The 15,291-nt window shown below is 32.8% G+C and overlaps 1 protein-coding gene across 1 annotated transcript in view; it reads right to left on the reverse strand.

Annotated features, from left to right (window-relative positions):
- The window catches only part of Lrba (LPS responsive beige-like anchor protein), a 703,692-nt gene that overhangs the window by 601,628 nt on the left and 86,773 nt on the right, over positions 1 to 15,291 (reverse strand). The window contains 3 exon segments of the mRNA XM_047565822.1: positions 3,817 to 3,917; positions 4,116 to 4,133; positions 4,136 to 4,346. Coding sequence (XP_047421778.1) covers positions 3,817 to 3,917; positions 4,116 to 4,133; positions 4,136 to 4,346 — 330 coding nt within the window.

The raw sequence follows: 15,291 nt of genomic DNA on the forward strand, positions 1-15,291 counted from the left end.
GAAACTCATCAGACTGCAGCAAAAGTAATCTTTTAAAAATACAAACTACATCAACTCACTATCCACCTCTCTGTAAAACACTTTTTAATTTAATAAATGCTTAAGTAATGCTATGTTTCAATGCTAGAAGTACTTGAAATACATTATACTATTTTAACAATCATCCTACAGGATGGTCCCAGTATTATCACGATTTTTTAGAGAAGAAACCCAAGGCAGAAGAACACACTGTAGGTCACACAGGTGAAAGTAACTGGCAGGATCAGGATTAGAACTCAGTCTAACTCAAGAGTCCATCTTTTAACCGTAATACATTCACCAAGGGACCACACCTTTAATATGACCTAACAGTATCGTTCCACTCTTTAGTCTCAATTTGCATCTCTGTCCCCTTCTCCCTGTGCTCCATCTACAATGTCTTTTCAAGGTCTTCTTCCCACAACAGGGCCTGAGCATAAGCTATTTCTTGTGCTTAAAATGTTCTCACTAGTACTACACCACATCCCTCTAAACCAAGGAAATCTTACATATCCTGAGAGCTTGTTTTAATGGCAACTTCCACAGGGCAGTTGTCCCTGAACTCTGAGAGTGGATTAACCTCCCTATCATATTTAATTCTACAATATGCATCTACTGCATAGTATGTGTAAAAGTTGTAACACTTCCATGATTAACGTTTCTTTGGCCTACAAATCTCTAATACATGAAAAAACCAAGAACTATAATGAAAAATCTCATTTACATTCACAAGGAAAGCAAAGGATAATCAGATACACATTATCATTTTAGTCAGTTTACAAGCAAATGAGATAAAGTATAGGACATTCTTCTTTGTTAAAAGTTCAAAACAGGGTCAAACTACAAGTGAAATTGGTTTGTCCTCATCTTATTTTGATTGTTGTTGTAAGTTATCTTTACCACTTATGCAAAATGTTCAGCAACATTCTTAAGTGAACAAGAAATTTTTCAAATAACCACACTACTCAAATACAAAAGTAGAGTTACCAACAAGTAACTTCAATCACACTGATATTTAAAAAATAATTTCCAGCGTAAATTAAAGTAACCAAAGTCACTCTGCAATCACAAATAAAATACAGTATTGTAGCATTTCCATCTGGAGAAATCATTCTTCCAAATCCCCTTTCCTATAAAGCCCATCAACAAAAGAATACATTAAGATATGCACTTTTCCCCAGACACTGCTGGGGAGTGTATATAGAAAGTCTTTCAGAATAAAATTTAGTAGTCACAGTTCACATGTCTTTAAAAATGTTCATGTCCATTGATATACTGAATCCACAAATAAAAATCTATGCTAAAGTAGTAACTGGAAAGTTAGATATTGATTTAGATATAGGCCCAGACAGTTCACCCTTAATCTAGTTATATTATAGGGGTTTCTCACTGTACTATTATGAAAGTAAAAGATGAAAGTAGCCTGATTGCCTAATAATAAGTAAAGCAATATAATTAATGTCTCAGCCCCTGTTTTAGTAATTGTTCATTACTTTCCCCTTTATCTTCTAAACCTATTCTGATTCTCCTCCCCATGAGCAGCTATTTTAACATACTTAATCTTTTTATTATGTATCCCTTTAAAAATGTTCTTGTGTACTTGTTCTTACCATATAAGTGGTATCATGTTAAGACATATAATTCTAATTATTAATTTTTTCCTATATTTGCTGCATTTATTCATATTATTCCATGCACTGATTCTAACTTCTATATAGTAATCTATTCTGTGAATCAAATACATTTTACTTATCCACATACTCTCCTGATGATGAATGCCATGTTGATAATTCACTGCCATCACAAACAATGTTTCAGTGAATACCCTCATGCATATTTCCTTAAGTATATGTGAATTTCTTGAAATTCACACTTAGGGGCAAATTATTAAGTTATTGAATATGGTATGACTATGTGACTAAGTAGTACTAGGTTCCTATTGAGGTTGGCTCCACTAGTTTTATTCCAACTAAAAACACACAAGGCTTAAAATAGCTCAACCTTCCCAACTATGCTTGTTACTACACAACCCCTAAAATCATGGATACTTTAGATAAGGTAACATTATCAACAGCTTTAACGTGAATGACTTTATTTTATGATTTTGTGTTTATCTGATTGTGGGGCTGCTTCTTCTGTGAATAAATGGGTTCATAACCTTTGCTATCTATATTCATTATAATAAAAATGCATCAATTATATATTCTGAATAAATTATTTGAAAAGAAATCAAGACCAAAATCAAACAAGCATACTTTCTCTTCTTAAAATGAGACAGTAACAAGACCTATATTTACAAACCCACCATCAACAAACAGAAAACTAGACAAAATTTATGAAACAAAAACTGTTTTCAGACAAAGGAAAAGGAGGGTCAAGACTGGATTCTTCAGAAATGAAAACAAACAAAAAGACATGTCTGGAGTCAGTTTCCATATCACTGCACAGAGAGAAGACCAAACAGAACTTGAAGGTATCACTGAGTTGCAGAGAGAGAAACTGAAGTATGGGGAGTCTGAGGTAGAGAGAAGTTTCAGGGCAGAGCACTGCAGAAAAAGGAGCTATAGAGAGAAACAGCTCCAGAAATCTGCACTGACTCCTAAACAGGAACAAAAATCAATGAGTGACTTAGAAAATGATAAGACTGTAGAATCAGTAGACAAAGAGTATTAAAGTAACTATTTTGCTAAGCACTGTCAAGGACTGAAAGAAAAATATGAACATACTGAGATAAAAAATATGCCATCTAAATTTTCAAAAGATAGAATTAAAATACTGCAGAAGAAAACATACGTTAACTTGAGACTATAGCAATAAAAGCAAATCAAAAATGAAGCGCAAAGAGAAAGACTGAAAAAAAGATAACAGATTTCAATAAACTGTGGATAACATCAAGAGGCCTAACTTACCTGTAAGTGGAGCCCCAGAAAATGAGGAAGAAGAGACAAGAAAAGAATGTTTGAAGAAATAATGACCAAAATTTTTCCAAATTTCAAGAAAATCACAACCCCACCAATGGAAGAATTCTTGATAAAGATAAACACAAGGTAAGTCACATGAAGAAATATACTCAAATTTCGTGAAAATCAATAATAAAAACTTGAAAAGGAAACAAGAGAACTGGAGTTTGATACAAAGAAATTAAAGAATCTAAATTTTAACATGATGAATTCGAGTAACTGCAGGACACAAATTTAAATAATAGAACTAAATTAAGGATGAGCTGGCTGAGCCAAGGACAATTATCTTTCCAGTACACTAAAACAAGCCTGGAAATGCAACAAAAATGTAAAGAATATTTATCTACTAGTACTCCTCCTCCAAGGGACAGCAGCCACCTAGATGGCAGAAATAGTTTAACAAGGAACCTGGGATTCACACTAAGTTTGCCAACACCCATTGCAAAGCGCTGATAAAGGAGTGTGGATCTAATTAAATGCAAACTTTTTTTTTAGTGGATTATTCAACTTTAAGGACCACCACTAAAAAGTTACAGAAGAAAAGCTAGATACTGCTACCAAATACTTTTCTTTCTCTGTCCTTAACTTTTTCCTCTAATAAATATTGGATATATAGTTAAAGAATAATTTGAAGAAGAATTAAATTAGCCAACTGAACTACCTACTCTCTTAGTCCACACCTGTGTCCAGGCATGACAAAAGTAGCTACACAGATCTAAATGCTATTTTAATTTATCTCTTCCACTCAACTTTACATTTATTCCATATGCAATAATATTAGTTACTTAAGAGCTACAAATATTTTTGGGAGGGGAACAGAGTATTTAGGTTTTTTTACCCATTGTCCTTTATCTCCTTGAAGTTTACTGAAGAAAAGCTTTAGTTCTCGAACTGTCAAATTATAGCTAGCCAGCACTCCCAACATGTCAACTAAAAGATCTAGAAACAAAAGAAAACAATAAAATCATTAAGCAACTTATATTTCTTAAAGAGTTGAAATATATGTTTGGAATCAAAGTTCTAGGCACTACATGCTCAAATATTTCTTAAATCAAATGTTACTAAATAAGAAAAATATAATATTTAAGGATCAAATTTTATTTCTTCATATGCAATGTACTATAGGAAAACTCATACCTGCAATCATACTGTCAACTTTTCAATTTTCCCAAGCACTTTTTCAACAAGGCCTACTTCTGTGCAGACTTGAAGATTTCGTATGCTCTTCTTCAGAATGGCTGTGAACATGCTCCAGACTTCTGCTTGACAAGTAATGTCACATTTTTCCAGCAGGTCCACCATGCAGATAATACTCTCACCTTCTTGAATAATGAAATTCATCTCCAAATCAAACTGTCCTCCTACCAGCTTCCAAGAGGGGGAAAAAAACATTTAGTACTTCAACATCACTATTACTTGTTCCTAAACTTTAGCAATAACCAATAATACACACATTCTTCCCTACCTCCACAACAATAAAAGGTTCATTTTTTAAAAAATCATAAAGCTCTAAAGGATAAAGCGTCCAAAGAACTCTTCAAATTTAGATAGCAAAAAGTCACGTAAGACAATATTAAAATGAGAATATTTTTCACCAAAACAAATATAGGATGTCTTGAAAAAGCATTACCTACTATCCTATTATTAATAAAGACCTAAATTAGCTCTCTGATTGCCTCAAATTCAGTACTTCATTTATAAATTATTAATTCTGAGAACTACGCACAATAACCTGAATATCCTTTACCACCTAAACAAAGTAGGAGCTCACAGCAAAATGAAAAGCTGAAAAAGGCTGAGAGGACACAAAACTCAGAGTTCATATTTGTCAGTTTCTAATTTATTATACCCTTTCATTTTGATCTCTCTTCTATCAATAATCACTATAAATTACTCATAGTCACATACCCAAAGTCAGTAATCAAGAAAATTCATTTCATTGATACTACTATTTAAAATTCCATCCAAAGAATGCTATACTGACCTATTTCTAGCTTGTTATCTCACCCACAGCTTTGCCTCACAGAGTGAAGCTTTGTATATTTTAAACAAATGACAATCATTTAAAGCAATTAAAATACTTTTAGATGACTTTTACCAAATTACCTTTTTTAACTAGACTTTAAAAAAAAATTTATTGTGCATATTTTAGGTATACAACATGTTATTCTCACTGTATTAAAGATCTGCCAAAAACATTTAAACATGATTCACCTACACTTCTTTCAGAATTCTTGTGAATACTTCTTGATTTTCCACTATGTATTCCTAAACCCAAAAGGTGGGCAAGAATTAGAAGAAAGTGAACTTTACAAAACAAAAGCCAACAGGCTCATTGAAGAGTAATATATATGACTAGGTACAAGTCTACTTCAAGAAAGCAAGAAACGTTCAGAACTAGGAATTCAATTAAAAGTTCTTGTAGTCAGGGATCAACATGTGTGCAGGTTCTGCCAAAAAATATATATACACTGCTGTGAAGAAGAAAAAAATGAAAATGAATGACATGAGAATCAGTAGTTGCATGCACAGAGACAAGAGCTCCTGGAAAGCACAGCGGCAAAGAACATTTGGTTCTGTCATAAGAAGCCTAGGATGTGCTAACATCTCTATTGTTTAGTATTATTCTGGAGATAAGTCATATTGGGTCAAAAGAAAGCAACGTGTATAAAAAATCAGAAAAGAGGGATTAAAATTAAAATTATTTATAGGTAAGATGATATCTACCTGAATAACACAAGAACTTCCAACTGATCAACTACTATAAATGAGAAAATAATGTGGTAACAAATCTAATGACACAGTTAATAATGTAAGATAATCACAAAGGCATTATGCTAAATAATAAAAGCCAGTCATAAATGGCTACCTACAGTGCAGTCCATTTATATAACAGACAAGAAAAGGTAAAACTGCTAGGACAAAAATCAAATTGCTGGTTGCCTAGGGTTGTCAGTCTCTGGGAGATGCAGAATAAGGTAATTCTAAATTTCACAGGGGAGAAAACCTTCAGCACAGCTAAAATATTTTCTGAAAAATATTAATAATAGGAAAGAGATAGCCCTGGTGAGTATTAATGCAATATGCCAACAGTACATAAATGGATAGGACAACAGAAGACCAAACATCAATGTTTTGATCAAAATACTCATGGGAATTTGGCAAAGAAGGACTTGGTATGGTGAAGAGGGTGAACTATGAAGGATGATCGCCTGCTCCACAAGTCTCAGATCTAAATTTTGTCTGTGCCCCTTACTAACTGCCTAACTTGGGTAAGTTACTTCATTTCTGTACCTCTCAAAAGTTCCTATGGATAATTTTTTTTTTAAATGAGGCTACCTATTTCATAAAATGACAAAGATAATGCTGTGTTTTCTTATTAAGATATTTAAGACTTCTGTACTTCTTATGGATAAATTTAACTACATAAATTAAGATTCCAAAGGTAAAAAAATGAAGTGATAAATGATACACCAGGATAAACCATTTGTATCATAGTGTACTTACTAACTTCCTAAAAGAAAAATTTAAAAAGAAAATTTGGGACAAAGCAATGAACACAACGATTATAACAAATAGCAATAAAACATGAAAGACTCAACTTTCTTACAAAATTTATATTAAAAATACATTAATACATATTATTTACATATCTTATTGCCAAATCCCAAATCCTTAATAACATAAAGATAATATAAAATATGGGCAAGGAGTTGAGGAAATAGGTACTTTCATTATTACAGTATTGAGATAACTGGTAGATCATCTATGCAGAACAATGTCTATCAAAATTTTTAAATTTTGAAACTCCTTAAAAACACCAATTCAACCACTAGAAATTTAAGTTATAGATACATTTAGATAATGATGTTAGACACAAAAATGTCATTTTATTGAACAGAAAATATTTTAACATAACATTTAAACATAAGTGTCCTCAAAACATAAGTGTTAATAAAGTTATATATAACTAACTAACTATATAAGGGAATATGGTACAGCCATTGAAAAAAGCAACTCCATGTGACATGAAAAAATCTCTATGATAAACTGTTTAAGTGAGAAGATAAAAATCTGAGTTAGAGGCTACAATTTGGGTCAAATATGTATGTATAGATGTGTGTATGTATTCCATATGTCTAAGAAAGATAATATAAGAAACTGAACAAGGACTGCCTCTGGAAAAAAGAAACGGTACTGAGGAAATAGAGGAAGGGAGTGATTTTAGAATACACACTTTTAAGCAATTTGAATTTTGTGCTATGAATGCATACTTTTTTTAAAAGTAGTTTAAAAAGGAAGAAATGCATAAAACAACACTCTTTTGGGGAGGGTGGGATTGAACTCAGGGGCACTGAGCCACATCCCCAGCCCTATTCTGTATTTATTTAGAGACAGGTTCTCAATGAGTTGCGTGCCTCACTTTTGCTGAAGCTGGCTTTGAACTCGAGATCCTCCTGCCTCAGTCTCCCGACTGCTGGGATTACAGGCCTGAGTCACTCCTCCCGGCTAAAACAACACTCTTGCTAGCATAAGACTTTATAAAATTCATAATGCAAATGGTAATAATATCACCCAAGTTTGGCATTCCTTGGCCTATTTCTATCAAATTGCTCAGTCAAAAATAACTTAATACAAAATACTGATACTATGCAAAGACATTATTCAAATACATAACAGTACACTACAGACACCAAGCAATCTGAGCACGTGCTAGACCTATCTAAATGAACCCCCACTGTAAATATCTCATACTGAGAGGCACAATGGCTAATCAGCATTCTCATAACATAATTTATTAAAACATATCAGACAGATTAGTGAATCTACCGAAAACATAAACCTCTACCATATAATGAATTTATAAACTCATTCAACACACTTTTACTGAATGCCTACTGTATACCAGGCCTTGGGGAAACAGAAGATCAGTGATGAATAAGGCAAAAATAGCCTGCGCTTAGTTGTGGAATCAACACTCAATCTTACATTCTGTAATAGTTGTTTAAACTAATTATTTAAAGAAAAACTAGACTTTTTCTTTCCAAACTGGAAATTCCTGTCTCAATGAAAAAATATAATTAACGAATCAAGTCGGTAACTTCAACCTAACAAGCCATTTTGTATTCATACCAAATAAATGCATAACATTAACATAACTTTCTCAAATTCCTGTAATAATTAAAAGAAAATAGAGTTTAAAACAACATTTCTGATAGCAATCATAAGTATAACATGTTTAGAAGGAAATTTTAAAATATGTAGAACTTACAAGAAAACATTTCTAATTTTGATAAACAAACAGATGTTTCTAGATAGGAAAATGAAATCCTTTGAAGTTGTTGCACAATACCACTAAAATTCCCAATGTGATATTTGTCTTCAGAAACTTGACAAAGTGACTTTAATTTTTTTTTTTTTTGAAACTGGGGCTAGAACCTAGGGCTTCATTCATGCTAAGTAACTGCTACCACTTAAGCTACAGCCCCAGCCTATTTATTTATTTATTTATTCATTCATTCATTCATTCATTCATTCATTCATTCATTCATTCATTCATTTATTCATCGAGACAAGGTCTAGCTGAGCTGCCCAAGCTGGCCTTGAACTGGCAGTCAATCCAAGAAGCTGGTATTACAGGCATGTACCACTTGCCCAGAAATGATTCTAAGTTATATTTGGGAATTAAATATGTGGAAATAATGAGGAGAAATCATGCAAAAAAGGGGAGTAAAACCATTAAGCAATTGATAAAATAATTATTAAAACTAGATATTAAGCAGAAAATAATTGATGCAATAAAATGAAACCTGGAACCAACATAAGTGAATTCAATAAAGAATTTAAAGAGGCATCATAAGCATTCATTTTCAATTTTAAAAATTTGGAGTCAAATCCTTGTCTCACACCATTTCCCAAAATAAATTCCTAGTAAGTTAAATCATGAAATTACACAGCAAAGGAAACAATCAACAGTGAAAACACGACCTATAAAATGTGAGAAAATATTTGCAAAGCATACATCTGATGAGAAATGACTACCCAGAATATAAATTTTTTAAAACCTCTAGCAAAAAAACCACAAATCATTCAATTTTAAAATGGACAACAGACCTACATAGACATTTTACAAAAGAAAACATACAAATGTCCAATGAGTATATTAAAAATTTTCAACATCACTTATCATCCGATAAGTAAGATAAGTACCCATCAGAATCACAAGGATCTCACCTCACTCCAGTAAGAATGGCTATTATCAAAAACACTAAAGAGTAAGTGCCAGTGATTTTATGAACAAAAGAGAACTTTTGTTTTCTTTTGGTGGGAAGATGTATTACTATAATCATTATAGAGAACAATATGGTTCCTTTAAAAAATTAAAATGGTACTACCATATGCTCCAGCAATCCCATACCCAAGTACACATGCAAAGGAAATGAAATCAGTGTGTCAGAGACACCAGCATTATCATGTTGATTGCACCATTATTCATAATAACCAAGTAATGGAAACAACCTATGTGGCTATCAAAAGTAAAGGAAATGTGGAATATATACACAATGCAATACTATTCAGCCATTAAAAAGGATGAAATCATATTTGTCACAATATGGATGGAAATTTGAAGACAATATGTTAAGTGAAATAAGTCAGGCACAAGAAAGACAAGTACTACATGATCTCACTCATAAGTGGAATCTGAAATTGTTAATCCCTCAGAATTTGAGAGTAGAATGGAGGTTACCAGAGACTGAGGAAAGTAGCAAGGAAGAAGTTCTGGGGAAAGAATGGTCAAGGGTACAAATTTATAGCTGGATAGGAATAAGAAGTTTTGGTATGCTACTGTACAGTATGGCAACTACAGATTATGACAATGCACTAAGTATTTTTAAAGAACTAGAAGAGTTGGGCAAGGTGACACACACCTGTAATCCCAGAGGTGCAGGTGGCTGAAGCAAGAGGATCAAAGCCAGCCTCAGTAACTTAAAAAGACTAAGCAACTTAGTGAGACCCTATCTGAAAAACAAGAAAAAGAAAAAGGGTTGGGGATGTGGTTCAGTGGTTAAGCATCCCTAGGTTCAATTCCTGGGACAAAAAATAAATAAATAAATAAATAAAAATTTAAAAAAAAAAAAAAAACCTAGAAGAATAGATTTTGATAGTTTTCACCATAAAGAAAAGATAAATAATTCAGGAGTATTTACCCTAATTTAAACATTACAAACATACACATGTATCAAACAATCACTAGGGCCCAATTAATATATACAATTTTATGTATCTGTTTAAAAATAAATTTTAATTTTAAACATAAAAAATTAAACTTAAAGCAACAAAATATAGGCAATTCTCAAGTAATAAAAAAAGAAACCATTAACAGTTTATAGAAATAAAAAGTAGTATAAGGAAAAATAATTAAGGTACTGTCAACTTAGTGAAAAAATGTTTTAGGAAGACATAGTCAATTCACAAAAGAAAGCCAAATGACAAATGCAAATGAAAAAGTGCTAAATAAAATTTATTTATTTTTAAAATTACCAATGCTCAAAGTAGATGAGAACAAAACAGGCACTTTGGTATACTCCCAGTGAACTACTTCCAGAAAACAATATACTAATACTAAGTAAACATAATCATGCTAAAACAAAACTGTCTTTAATTTAATGTGGGCAGGAATGATCATTAGCCATTGCCAAAGATTAAGAAAAATTATTGGAAAAATCAAAACTATGATAATTGGTTCTGTGAACATAACCCTACAAATTTGACAAAGATAATTTCTAATCAATTTCATCAGTACAAAGATCTGGTCCATGTCAAAGAACACCAATATTCTTTGGGAGATGATTAGAAAGAACCACAAATCCATACAGAAACTAGAATGTAAAAGTGACAAAATCCTCAGATACCAAAAAAAAAAAAAAAAAAAACCTTCTTGTAGGAAAAAACTGCAAAGATTCAGAAAGGTGGACAAAGAGAAATCCCCAAGACTAGAAAAAACTAATAATTCAATGTAGTATTACATATAATACATAATTCTAAAATAATTGGTGAAAGGAAAACTGAAAGAAAATGCTTTATGAAAACCATTTAGACATAACTGTGAAGAAGACTAACTCTCAGCAACAGTTTCCAGATGTGAGAAACTAAACCTTTCCCACTGAATACAATGAAGCACTTCTTAAAAACACATACACAAATAACACCTGGAGTTTATTTAACATAATGCAAAACAACCCACATATTCAAAATAATTTACTGCCAAGAAAAAAACAGTCTAGAGAGATTTCTAACAGTGTCCTCTGTCTACATCTAAATGGGTCCCAAACCTTATTGCAACTAACTTAAGAGACCTTACCTTCACCTTAACATTGCTTACATCAATCTTTCATTTTGATCTGTGTATATTATCATCAGTAACCACCCTTCCGAGAAGCTATAGAATTAATTTTTTAAAGTAATTTCCAAAAAAGCCCCAAATATTTCACCAGCTTTTAAATTGAGTTTATAGTGTGAGAGCAATCTCCAGACAGGTGTTTTAAATATTCTTCCAATGCGTTAAATATTATAAAATATGCCTTTCAAGGAGAAAATTGATGGCAGAAATTTGTACATACAAATGTATGGCATATTTGATATACTGTGTGTATGCATATCTATTAAACCTAAAAAGCATGCAGAGGTTCTACAGCATGTCATGTTAACCCTTTCTAATAGTTATTTGAAGCTGATCAACCTTCAAAACACGAATTTGTTTCCAATGACAGCGATCATAATCCAGGACCAGGCATTGGCTAGTTATTATCTGAGCTGTAGTAATGGCTCTGCACTACAAAATGTAATCTTCCCAAATGTCACTGTAAGTTATGAATATCTGAGCAGCCTAATACACTTTACTAGCCATGAAATGTGAAAATGTAATCTTATTACCTTTTTTATGGTTGTATTTTTTTGAATAATGTAGGCTGGAAACTGATGTATAGGCTTTTTCTGCATTTTAGCATGATTTGGTCTCCTCTGCCATACAGAACATTTTTCAAAACTCTCCATTTCAACATAGTTTAGTCTTGGCCTGAACTTCATAAACAATTTTTATAGCAACCTTCAGGGTGGCACAAGATGCTTTCTATAGGTTACAGTTTAATGTATAAGATTATAGAAATTTTAAACCATTTTATTCAGAGTCCAAATAAACCTTTACAAGTTTTATATCATGACTTTAATTGTGCATGGTGATTGTTTTTCTTCTCAACAGTTATATTAATAAAATGCCTTAAGCTAAAATTAGTCACTAACCTAAGTCACTCATATTTTCAGAACACCAAGAAATACATGGAGATCAAAAATAAGTATCTTCTCTTCAAAAGATTTATAAAACTGCAAAAACTGTAAGTCACATTCTTATACTTCAAAGTAAATCTGTTTTCCCTGGACCACTCACTGGGAAACTGAGTTTCAATGATGAGTCTTCAATGATGGGACGTGCAGGAGTAAAGTACCACAGAGAACCGTAACAGCTTCTGCCACTAACTAGATACTTCTAATTTATAACCTGTCTAAACTGTCTAAATCGCTGTTTTCTTTGAACTTATCTATTTGTAAAATGAACTAAGAATAACGTTTATACTGCACCCCTCAAAAATGTGCTTAGTTTTTATTAGTGCTCATTTCAAGGTATCCAATTGTTACCAAAAATCCATTCCTATGTGACCTTGTACATGTTTAGTCACTAGAGACAGAACAGGAAGAAGTTCAAGAAAAATTACAATGCTGTGGCCCAGACTGCACTGATTCCCAATTTATATTTTCTTATTCTCCCACAATAAATAAGGAGTTTCTAATTTGGCACATGGAGCACAGGAAAACTATCTCATTTCCCAGCTGTCCTTGAAGTTACCAGTTATGTGACCAAATTCTGATCAACAGGCAGTAATAGATGCAACTTCTGGTATTGTCTTGAAAGGATTGTTCTCTCCAACTTTCTTTCTCCTGAATAAGATGTAAAACAATGGCAAGAACTAAAGTAGCCATCTCAGATCTAAGCAGTCTTAGGTTGATTAAAGAACAAAAACATCCATTGATCTTGAGAGTTTATAGAACCATTGTAGTAGCACACTACCCACTCTTCTCATCTGACAAATACACTTCTACCCTACTAAAACCACTGTTGTTTTAGACCTCTCTTTTATGGCAGGTGAAAACCTATACCCTAACTAGTATATACAATTATACTTACATTTTCTCAGAAATGGGAAAAAATTGTAACTACATTTAAGTGGCATATTTACATTCCCACCACTTATACTAAAGCAGATGTTAACTCATCAAGAGTCCATTTTAACCTAGCTGAATAGGTGTCCTCATAAGTTCAGAAATCAAAAGAACATACTTTTCCCTGACTATATTTTTACTGAGTAACTGAAAAACTGCTCTACACCACGCCTCTGCCACATGCCCCCAATTATAAATTTAATTGTATTCCCCCCCACCGAAATTTCATATATTGAAGTCCTAAGCTCCAGTACCTCAGAGTGTGATCTTATTCCCAAACAGGGTTGTTGCAGATGCAATTAGTCACATCAGGTCATTATGATGAACCTTAAATTGGATTAAGGTTCCAATACAACTGTGTCCTTATTTGAAAGGGAAAAACAGGCTGGGGTTGCGGCCCAGTGGAAGAGCATTTGCCTGGCATGTGTGAGGTTAAATCCTCAGCACCACATATAAATAAATAAGGTCCACTGACAACTAAACAAATATTTAAAAAATAAAAAAGTAAAAGGGAAAAACTACACACACAAATGAACACTGAGAGAATGCCAGGTGAAGATGAAGACAGCTGGGGCGATGCTTCCATAAGCCAAGGAAAGGCAAAGATTGTCAACAGACCTCCAGAAGTAAGGAAAGGGGCACAGAGCAGAATCTCACAATTCTCAGAAACAACCAACCAGCCTCCTCACTCATCCTGACTTCTAGCCCACCCAACTGTGAAGTAGTAAATTTGTTGTTTCAACTATTCAACTTCTGGTACTTTACTACATAGCCCTACCAAACTAGTAAACCTAGTACCTCCTGAGGTTCATTTTTTATGTTGCCTACTAAAACCCCCAATATGCATTCTGTGACCCAGAAATTCTGTTCAACTTATCTGCTCCCAGAATCTTCATTTAACAGCAAAAACACTATACTTTTTCTTACAGAAATAAGTTTGTAATTGGCAGTTTTAATAAATACAGATCGTAGATTATAAGCACAGATGATAATATTTTTTAAAGCAAAGGAATAGCTCATATTAAAGTCAGGATAAGGAAAATGGTACTGTCAGGTACAAGAAAGGTCAAAGTACTAATATTATATTACTAATATGAATTAGGTAAATGTACGTTCATGTTAATTTTTAAATACATTTCCACACAAATTGTAAGTGGTACTATGCTGAAGATATCCCTAGAGCAGAAGCAGAAGGACACTTAAATTCAATCTACAGGGGCACAGGCTGCAAAAGATTCCCTCATAAAAAGTTCCACTGAAAATAAACTCGATCCAAAATCGAAAAAAAAAACCACATGAGAGAACCAGAACAGCATGGAGAGTCAGTAGGTACAATAATAGTAAGATTAGTTCTTCAAGATCTTCAACTTACAAAATCATCGAATCTTTAACATTACAGATAATTATTAAATTACAAGTATATTATAATGCGGAGACTTTTTCATTTCATGAAGATCTCCATCTCAACTATTGTAACAAATCCCTACAAGAACCCTGCAAGACATACAGAGCAGTCAATTATTACATATATTTGATAGGGATAAAAAAAGATTGTATCTGTGTTCATTCACAGTCTATAAATCAGATTACCTTACTCAGTCCCATGCTTTCCTTACAGCTTCACTAACAAATTACTATTTAAGTTTGTTTTAATTTTCTTTAAAAAGTGAGCTTTAAAAAGCATTTAAATGATTTGTAAACTTCTTGGTCTATAATAAATTAGTCAAAATGCATGTTTTGTTGACACTGAACTAAAATATCATCTTAACATTTTTTTAAATCCCCAAGTGTTTTAGAAAGTATCCCTTCTCATTGTTCACTGTACCTTTCATGAAAATTAGAAATTTCACAGCACTATTGCATAACAACAAAAACAGTATTAAGCAAAAATGTTCCAATGGCATTTGCTGGTAAATGGATGGAGTTGGAGAATAACATGCTAAGTGAAATAAGTCAAGCCCAAAAAACCAAAGGTCGAATGTTTTCTCTGATAAGTGGATGATGATACATAACAAGGCAGGGTGGCAGGTGGGAAGCA

This window comes from Sciurus carolinensis, chromosome 10 (assembly GCF_902686445.1).
Source record: "Sciurus carolinensis chromosome 10, mSciCar1.2, whole genome shotgun sequence".
Taxonomy (NCBI): Eukaryota; Metazoa; Chordata; class Mammalia; order Rodentia; family Sciuridae; genus Sciurus; species Sciurus carolinensis.